This window comes from Corythoichthys intestinalis, chromosome 13 (assembly GCF_030265065.1).
Source record: "Corythoichthys intestinalis isolate RoL2023-P3 chromosome 13, ASM3026506v1, whole genome shotgun sequence".
Lineage (NCBI taxonomy): Eukaryota > Metazoa > Chordata > Actinopteri > Syngnathiformes > Syngnathidae > Corythoichthys > Corythoichthys intestinalis.
Window position 1 is genome coordinate 10637963 of NC_080407.1, and position 10321 is coordinate 10648283.

Here is a 10321-nt window from a genome sequence, read left to right on the forward strand (position 1 = left end):
AAATAGAAACTTTGTTTACTACATGAGGATATAATTAATTAATGATGTTTACTACATGAGTATGTAATTAATCACTGATGTAGTAACGTCAAAAGACAGTGTATATTCTGTAGATTATTCTTATTATTAATAGTTATCGTGTTTATTATTATTGTTCGGTTTTTATGGATGACAATCAAATGTACCTTGTGCGATATGCTTCTTAATAGTATTCGTGTTTATTTTTATTCCTCGGTTTTTATGACAGTTAAATGTACCTTGTGAGATATGCTTCTATTTGCAAGGTTGATGCAATCATAAATTGCTTTATCAAATTTTCAAGTTGCCATTATAAAAATATTTTTTAAATGATGAGTACACTTGCAACACTTTAAAGTTTTTATTATATGAACTTTAGTATGGAGGAAAGCAATACATTTTAATGTAAACTTCAGTTAAGTAAATAATTGCTTTTGTGTTCTGTGCATCTTTGAATCCGTACTAGACGCAGAATCCCTCGGGAGCTCAGCACCTTTTTTTTATATGTGTATTTCCACACGGGTTCTATCAAGCATATGCAGGAATATGGTAACAAACTACAGTACAGAGCCATGTAACAAAAACATCAGCAATCACATTAAACAGAATAAAGAATGCGTTGTTACACAAGCAAAAATGACATAAAAAACACTCGTGTAGTGGACAAATATACAGAAAATATCCCTAATGTGTTTAATTGCTCCTTTAAGGAGCTACGAGCTTTATACTGTATCATGAGTTATAACAAACCTTTAAACAGTCATAGAATCAATCAAGTCAAAACATTTGCATGTAAGGATCACGACACAATGCCAAAAGTATCTTACACCAGTGATTCCCAACCACTTTTTTCAAGTTCAATACAAATAATGTATTACTGTTTATCAATGTATGGCATCACAATGAAATAATGTTTTACTAAATAGCAGAAGGTATGAAAAAAAAACATGGACAGCGGTATGAAAAAGTATCTGAACGTTTTGGAATTCCTCACATTTCTGCATAAAATCACCATCAAATGTGATCTGATCTTTGTCAAAATCACACAGATGAAAAAAAAAAAGTGTTTGCGCTCACTAAAATCAACCAAACATCTATAGGTTTTCATATTTTAATGATAGTATGCAAACAATGACAGAAGGGGGAAAATAAGTGAACCATCACATTTAAGATTGTGCCCCCCCCCCCCCCCTTTGGCAGCAATAACTTAGATCAGACGCTTCCTGTAGCTGCAGATCAGTCTGGCACATCGATCAGGACTAATCTTGGCCCATTCTTATCTACATACCTGCTGTACTTCAGATTCCTGGAATGTCTGGCATGAATTGCTGTCTTTATGTCATGCCACAGCATCTCAATGGGGTTCAAGTCTGGGCTTTAACTTTGCCACTCCAGACTGTGTATTTTGTTCTTCTGAAACCATTTTGGAGTTGATTTACTTCTGTGTTTTGGATGATTGTCTTGTTGCCGCATTCGTCCTCTGATTTAATTCATTCTACCATTAATGATTGCAAGTTGTCCAGGCCCTGAGGCAGAAAAACAGCCCCAAATCATGACACTACCTCCACCATGCTTCACGGTGGGAATGAGGTGTAGATATTGAGCTGTTCCATTTTTTCTCCACAAATGATGTTGTGTGTTACTCCTAAACAATTCAACTTTGGTTTCATCAGTCCACAAAATATTTTGCCCAAACCTCTGTGGAGTGTCCAAGTGCCTTTTTGCGAACATGAAACAAGCAGCAATGTTTTTTTTTTTTTTTTAGACAGTGGCTTCCTCCCTGGAGTCCTCCCATGATCACCATTCTAGGTCGTAGTTTTACATATAGTTGATGCGTGCACAGAGATATTGGACTGTGCCAGTGATTTCTGTAAGTCTCACAGACACTCTTGGGTTCTTTTTTTACCTCTCTGAGTATTCTGCGCTGAACTCTTGGCATCATCTTTGGTGGACGGCCACTCCATAGGAGAGAAGCAAAAGTGGCACTCTCTCCATTTGTAGACAACATGATGATGAACATCCAGACTTTTAGAGATGATTTTGTATCATTTCCCAGCTTTATAAAAATCAATAATCCTTGATCGCAGGTCTTCAGACATTTCTTTTGACCAAGCCATGATGCACATCAGACATTGCTTCTCATCAAGACATTTCTTACCAGGTGGGTGTTTTATAGTGGGCAGGGCAGCTTTAAACAACTCATCAGTGACTGGGCACACACCTGGTTTGTGGTTAAAAAAAGGATTAAATTACTCTTTAAGTCTCCTTAGGCAGAGGGTTCGCTTACTTGTTTTTCCCCCATTCTGTCATTGTTTGCATGCTATCGTCATTAGAATTTGAAAACCTATAAATGTTTGGGCGGTTTTAGTTAAAGCAGACACTGTATTTTTATCTGTGTGATTTTGACAAAGATCAGATCACATATAATTTTGATTTTATGCAGAAATGTGAGGAATTCCAAAAGGTTCAGATACTTTTTCATACCACTGTATATGTACCGTGCCATATAACATATTACTATTAACTTTTCTAGAACTAAACAGGCCCATTATCCTGACAGTTTAGTGAGATTTGCTTAAAGGAAAATATGTGCCTTAACTGAGTAATGTTTGGAAAAGACCCCTATATGAAACACTTCACTGCAAGATCAGTTTGTTCCTCTGGTGTTAGTCTCATTGGTTCATTCAGAGGTGAGTGAATCCTGAGGAGTGGAATCAGGCAACGGCGAAGGTGAGGTATTGCTGAACATCAGCTTCCTGATGATGTCGGCGTAGAAAGGTCCGTACACGGCCCTGTTGTAGTTGACCAATGAGAGGAACTTTGCAGCCAAAGACGCTAACTCTAAGCGTATGGCGCTAAGGCCGGCGGGCGTTTGTTCCAGTCTGTTTTCCGGTTTGCGATCGCAGATGAGCGTCATGAAGTAGTGCTGTACGCGGTCCTCTGCGGATGCAGGGAGAGAAGTTAGGACATGATTCCAGTCAGGAGCGAATGTATCTGGAACATACCGACGAGAGTGCGAATGGGGTTGTCCTGGTGGGCGATGCTGCAGATTTGTCCCGTGAGGGTGGCCTGCAGTGAGGGGGTCAGCGTCGGGTAGCTCCTCTCTGCCAGGGACTTGTTCAGCTCACTGCAAATCTGAGCGCTGACACCCACCAGTGCCTCCTGCAGGTTGAAAGTCCTGGAAAACACCAGATAGCTGTAACTATAAACCCAACTCTGGCATTAAACCCAAATTTGCACACTCACGGATTGTGCATGTGGTCGAGCAGTACAGCGGTCATCCTCTTGAGGCGCTCCGACAAGGCCGCCACACCCTGCACGGGCCCGCCAACCGTGCTCTGGACAATGAGCAGAACCTCGTTGACCGCTTGCCACTGCCTCAGTTGAACCTGCACCTCCCGTAGACGCCCTTCGTCCGTCATCCACGTCTAATGACACCACATAAATGAGCGTTCGGCAATCTCGACTCGACCGATCATTCTGATGAGAACCATTCACCTCTGGTAGCGGGTGCTTAGTGTAGTCCCACAGAAGGATGTGTAAAAAGGCCGCATTGAGTACTTGGAAAGGTCCAGGTAGACACAGTTGTCCTTTCTCCTGATTGCTTGGCATTGTGGACAGAAGCTCCTCAAAAGTCATTTTGATCCACGCGGTGGTGTTGTTCAAAGCATCTAAAGGAGATCCCGAGACATGGACGGCGTCAAAACACACATTTCTTCGCTCCGCGATCATAGCGCAAGCGCGCCACTCACCGGGCGTCTTGTCCAGAATGCTCTGGAACGTCGCTCTTTCGTACTCCACGCTCTGCTTTTGCATGACAGGTCGCAGGCTGTCGATGGTGAGGTTCACAAAGTCGATCTTCATCAACTCTAGCACGTGGAAGATCTCCCTGGTGGGCAAGGCACTCAATTTGGCAATTCTGAAACCTTAACTATGTATGGCAATCTTCAGCTGTTTTTTACCTGAAGAGCATCACAGTGCTTCCCGTGCTCTCCCTCAGTTTCTTAATCTCCTCATCACGGACGGGAGCGCACATCTTTCCCATGACGTCGATGATGTACGCGGCGAGGCCTGCGACGTCAACGGCGTCATTGTCCACCTGCTGCCTGATCAGATCCATGTCCAGCACCTCCAGGATCTGCGTCCGCATGCGGTTGGCGCCCGGATTGAGGAATGACAACAAAATCTAAACCGCAAAGGAACGTCTCCTGTTAGCATGAGACTAACCAAGGGGATTTTAGATTTGATACCTCTCGGATTTCGTCCAGCAGATGAATGGCTTGCTGGTACTCGGGTGGATCATCGTTTAGCTCGGACTCCAGGATGTCCCAGAATGCCTTGTGGACATTATCGCTTACTACCTTCCACAAACTGAAAACACAAAATGTATCCTAAACATTGATACAGTGGGGCAAATAAGTATTTAGTCAACCACAAATTGTGCAAGTTCTCCTACTTGAAAAGATTAGAGAGGCCTGTAATTGTCAACATGGGTAAACCTCAACCATGAGAGACAGAATGTGGAAAAATCAGAAGATCACATTGTTTGATTTTTAAAGAATTTATTCCCAAATTAGAGTGGAAAATAAGTATTTGGTCACCTACAAACAAGCAAGACTTCTGGCTGTCAAAGAGGTCTAACTTCTTCAAACGAGGTCTAACGAAGCTCCACTCGTTACCTGTATTAATGGCACCTGTTTTACTAATTATCGGTATAAAAGACACCTGTTCACAACCTCAGTCAGTCACACTACAAACTCCACTATGGCCAAGACCAAAGAGCTGTCGAAGGACACCAGAGACGAAATTGTAGACCTGCACCAGGCTGGGAAGACTGAATCTGCAGTAGGTAAAACGTTTGGTGGAAAGAAATCAACTGTGGGAGCAATTATTAGAAATTGAACACGTACAAGACGACTGATAATCTCCTTCAATCTGGGGCTCCATGCAAGATCTCACCCCGTGGCGTCAAAATGACAACAATGACAGTGAGCAAAAATCCCAGAACCACACAGGGGGGACTTAGTGAATGACCTACAGAGAGCTGGGACCACAGTAACAAAGGCTACTATCAGTAACACAATGCGCCGCCAGGGGCTCAAATCCTGCACTGCCAGACGTGTCCCCCTGCTAAAGAAAGTACACGTCCAGGCCCGTCTGCGGTTCACTAGAGAGCATTTGGATGATCCAGAAGAGGACTGGGAGAATGTGTTATGGTTGGATGAAACCAAAATAGAACTTTTTGGTCGAAATACAGGTTCTCGTGTTTGGAGAAGAAAGAATACTGAGTTGCATCCGAAGAACACCATACTCACTGTGAAGCATGGGGGTGGAAACATCATGCTTTGGGGCTGTTTTTTTTTTTTTTTTTTGCAAAGGGACCAGGACGACTGATCTGTGTAAAGGAAAGAATGAATAGAGCCATGTATCGAGAGATTTTGAGTAAAAATCTCCTTCCATCAGCACGGGCATTAAAGATGAGACGTGGCTGGCTCTCTTAGCATGACAATGATCCCAAACACACAGCCAGGGCAACAAAGGAGTGGCTTCGTAAGAAGCATTTCAAGGTCCTGGAGTGGCCTAGCCAGTCTCCAGATCTCAACCCCATAGAAAATCTGTGGAGGGAGTTGAAAGTCCGTGTTGCCCAACGACAGCCCCAAAACATCACTGCTCTAGAGGAGATCTGCATGGAGGAATGGGCCAAAATACCAGCAACAGTGTGTGAAAAGCTTGTGAAGAGTTACAGAAAATGTCTGGCCTCTGTTATTGCCAACAAAGGGTACATAACAAAGTATTGAGATGAACTTTTGGTATTGACCAAATGCTTATTTTCCACCATGATTTGCAAATAAATTCTTTAAAAATCAACAATGTGATTTTCTGGGGGGGGTTTCTCCACATTTTGTCTCTCATGGTTGGGGTTTACCCATGTTGACAATTACAGGCCTCTCTAATATTTTGAAGTGGGAGAACTTGCACAAATAGTGGTTGAATAAATACTTATTTGCCCCACTGTATAGCTTGCAGACCGGTAAAAATATAAGTGAATGAAAATCAAAAAATGCTAATTCAAATCACCGCTTTAGTTAACAACACAACATTTCTTAACCTGGGTTTATAACACCTGCCTGAACGAGCTGCCCTGACTTGTTCCTCGACACAGTGCAAATATTTGCATTGGTATTAACACATCTGAGAGTGAGAACAGGCGTGGAGTGTGGCAATAAATGTCAACGATGACAGTTTCAAAAGCGCCACAATTACCTGTCCTCGGGCAGGCTATGCGGCTCCAGGTGGAAGTCGCGATTGACTACTATCTCGTGGAACAAGTTGAGGTTGGAGATGCCTCTGGCCGAGTCCATGATCTCGTCCAGACTGAGTGTTTTGGGAGGGCTTGCTGGTAAGGATACCACAGATAGATGTATTAGATTTGAATAAAAACAACTGCCGCTGTGCTGTACATAAGCGGTTCACACACAGGAGGGCGTGCAGTGTTTGCTGGAGCCATCGCTGGTGAAGCTCTCACGCGAGCAGTCGGTGTCACTGGCCGACGCGGTGCTGTCGCAGCGCCTCGATGACGACAATGACGACTCGCCGTCGCTGCCCTGCTCATCACCGCTGGAGGTGGAGGACGGACACTCGTTGTTCAGGGGCATCTTCAAACTGAAAGGTGGACCAGAGTTAAATTATAAACCCGAACTGTTTTGACAACCAAAATCCAAACTAGATTTTAAAAAAACACAAAACTATTATTTTCCTGAAATCCTCGTTTGAAACCCCCACCTTGTTTGTCTTTTGATGCAAGACCACTAACTTGTAGTCGGGCGGTCACCATGGAAACGGTTGCTACGTTATTTATACAAAATCAAAGACAAAACGACAACACTCCACTTTTACAGCAAATTTGTATTCAATAGGAACAACGGTTAGGTGAGATCGAATGTCTCCATGGTAACGCAGGACAACACGAGGGGCGGTCAACATCAGGATCCAGTTACAATTGACTTGTTTTATACTAAAAGTCACCCATCTAATACAACCACTAGCAAAAAGTATGGAATCACCAGCTCCGGACGAGCACTCACTCAGACATTTTATTATGTAGAACAAACTCAGATAAAAAGGTTGAAAAAATGATGAATTAGTTCAAAAGTGTAACTCATTGGCATTCAGAAACACGAAAAGAAATGTATAAAAAACATTGTGGTGGTCAGTAAATGTTACTTTTATAGCGCAAGTGCAGGGAAACAAATATAGAATCACTCCATTTTGAGGGGAAAAAATGGAATCATGAGAAACAAACAAAGAAATAACAATCAAAACATCTCTAGTATTTAGTTGCACCACCTCTGGCTTTTATGAGAGCTTGCAGTCTCTTAGGCATGGACTTGATAAGTATTCGTCATCAATTTGGTGCCAACACTCTTTGATTGCAGTTGCTAGATCATCCTTGCAGGTCGGAGCCTTGCTGTGGACCTTTTTTTTTTCAATTTCCACCACAGGTTTTCAATAGGGTTGAGATCTGGGCTATTTGCAGGCCATGAAATTGACTGGATGAGTTTTTCCTCCAATGAATGCTTTAACAGTTTTAGCTCTGTGGCATGATGCATTGTCATCTTGGAAAATGACAAACATATTTTCAATTGAAGGGATAAGAAAGCTGTCTAAAATTTCAATGTAAACGTGTGCATTTATTGCCTGACATGCAGCCCAATATCATCAAGGACTGAGGGAATTTTGATGTTTTCTTCAGGCAGTCATCTTTGTAAATCTCACTGGAACGGCACCAAACAAAAGTTCCAGCATCATCATCTTGTCCAATACAGATTCTTGACTCATCCCTGAAAATAAGCTTCATCCAGTCATTCATAGTCCATGATTGCCTTTCCTTAGCCCATTGCAGTCTTGCTCTTTTCTGTTTAAGTGTCAATGATGGTTTCCTTTTAGCTTTCTTGTATGAAAATTCCATTTCCTTTAGGTGATTTTGCACAGTTCTGTCACATACCTTGACTCCAGCTTCCTCCCATTTCTTCTTCATTTGTCTTGTTGTACATCTTGTTTTCAAGACATATGGCCTTTATAGTTGTTTGTCATGACGTTTGGATGTTTTCCTCAGTCTACCAGTACGCTTAACTTTAACAACCTTGCCATGCTGTTTGTACTTGGACCAGATTTTTGATACAGATGACTGTGAACGGCTCACATCTTTGGCAACCATACGTGTAGCATTACCTTCTTCAAAAGTTTCATAATCCTCTCCTTTGTCTCAAGAGACATCTATCTTGTTGGAGCCATGATTCTTGTGAATCCACATGGTCCAGCACCACTCCAGGGTGTGATAACTGCACTGCTTTTAACTGCTGACTAATGAGCAGATCTAATCTGAGGCAAGGAATTACGGAAAAGAAAGTGACTGGGTGCGTCTGTATTTTCTACTCAAAATGGAGTGATTCCATTTTTTTTTTCTTCAGAATGGAGTGATTCTATATTTATTTCCCTGCACTTGCTCTATAAAAGTAACATTTACTATGACAATGTTTTTTATTTATTTCTTTTAGTGTTTCTGAATACCAAGGAGTTGCACTTTTGAACTAATTTGTTATTTTTTCAAGCTTTTTATTTGAGTTTGTTGTACATAATAAAATCTCTGAGCGAGTGCTCATCCTAGACTGGTGATTCCATACTTTTTGCTTGGGGTTGTATTATCTGAGGCATACGGGGGTGTCAGTCCTGCTATCTGGAGCTAAAAATGAATGTCCACTCCCACTTTGGTTTAAAGATAGCACTTGTCAAGCACTTGTATGCATACGCACTGTGCACATGCACTCTTGTGTGTCCCTGCTGTGTCGTTCATTACATCATCCGCACGAGCAGATAGCTAGGTCACAAAGAAGCAGCAGGCCAATTTCCACAGATTATCCAGAGAGATTCCGGACAAGGGATTATTTCTGGCATCTGCGCCTCCTTCACGACAAGTGTCAAAAAAGGGGACATTTATCCTTTTTAGACTCCATTTTGAGTCGGATTAATATTTCAAGTGCATTTTGCAATCATTGATAGACATTAAATAATAAAAGTATTGACAACAATGCAATAATTAATTTGATTTTTAAGGAATTCAATTGCATTAAGTGGAAAATATGGGGAATAAAGCGTCAACTCAATTGTGCATCAATGTCATGAGCGTTGGCTGCAAGGTGTTGGAAGAATGAGGTCCAGATTTTTGCAGCACAACGTAAACAAAGCAGTGGATAAAAGAGGCGGGGTTTAAAAAATATCGTCACTCGCTATTGGCTGGCGCCGCCCGTCAATCATCCCTACATGGAAAATCTTTGGTTCCGAGCACAGCACATGGACAAAAAAATATCCACACACGCGTGAGAACCAAGTACACGTGATCTGTACTCGAGAAGCAAACAAGAACAACAAAAAACAATGAAGTATTTTTTATATATACAGAAAAACAATGATTTTTTTTTCTCATAAAGCCATGCTCACACTTTTATGGTTGTTTACTGTCACCACAGCTGTTTTTTGTTTGTTTTTGTTTTTTTAAACTAACAGTTGAAACATTCACTGTATACTCATGTTAACTTTAATACTCGATTTTAACGCATAATTAACTTGTGATATTAGTCATTTTGGCGGAAAAGAAACACAATCAGCTGTCAATTCGACGACCTCCCAAAAACTCGCATTCGAGCAAGGCGACAAAAGAATGCTTCGCGAAGCATCGAAAGGAAAAAAAGTATAATACAAACGTGTTCGTACCGTATTTTAAGTCTCCCGTTGTGGTGACTTGTGGAAATCGTTGTTTTGTGAAGCGAAGTTTAGTCGTTTCCTGTGAGTCGATCTTGACTGTTTAAAGGTCCTTCGGTAACGCCGAGGAGCTCCAGGACAAATGGGCGAAACCATTTATGACATGGGAGGAGCGACGTTCAAAAATACAAGGAAGAAATTAATCCATACAAATCTATATAGTCTATAGAATGCATATAATGTCAATATAAGTATAGAAAATGATTCAAATGTAAACTATGCATAAATTTAAATCGGTAAGGAAATAGTAACCATGAACACGACAAGCCAAACAACCCTGCGTGAAATGGTACGCTCCCATTGGCTTCATGCGGAACGTCTTTGTTTACGGATGTGACTTCACTAAGAAAATGTCAAAAAATGCCAAATTTCGTCTTTTGTGACACTTGAGTCAACACATAAGTCATTATACTTACGATCTCGCCTGTGTATGTAGAAAAAAAAGTGACAATTTTTGCATTGTCGTCATTATGTGTGATGTTTT

At 41.5% G+C, this 10321-nt stretch overlaps 1 protein-coding gene across 1 annotated transcript; it reads right to left on the minus strand.

The window, feature by feature from the left end:
- Positions 1-383: 383 nt before the first annotated feature.
- Positions 384-9908, minus strand: tcp11l2 (t-complex 11, testis-specific-like 2). Its single transcript, XM_057855446.1, has 10 exons — positions 9790-9908; positions 6497-6681; positions 6283-6415; positions 4269-4389; positions 3981-4204; positions 3771-3907; positions 3517-3689; positions 3265-3446; positions 3024-3196; positions 384-2958 (listed from the first exon to the last, which is right to left on the minus strand). Exons 2-10 carry the CDS (start codon positions 6672-6674, stop codon positions 2699-2701), a joined length of 1581 nt encoding a protein of 526 aa, XP_057711429.1. The 5' UTR covers positions 6675-6681; positions 9790-9908; the 3' UTR covers positions 384-2698.
- Positions 9909-10321: the final 413 nt, after the last annotated feature.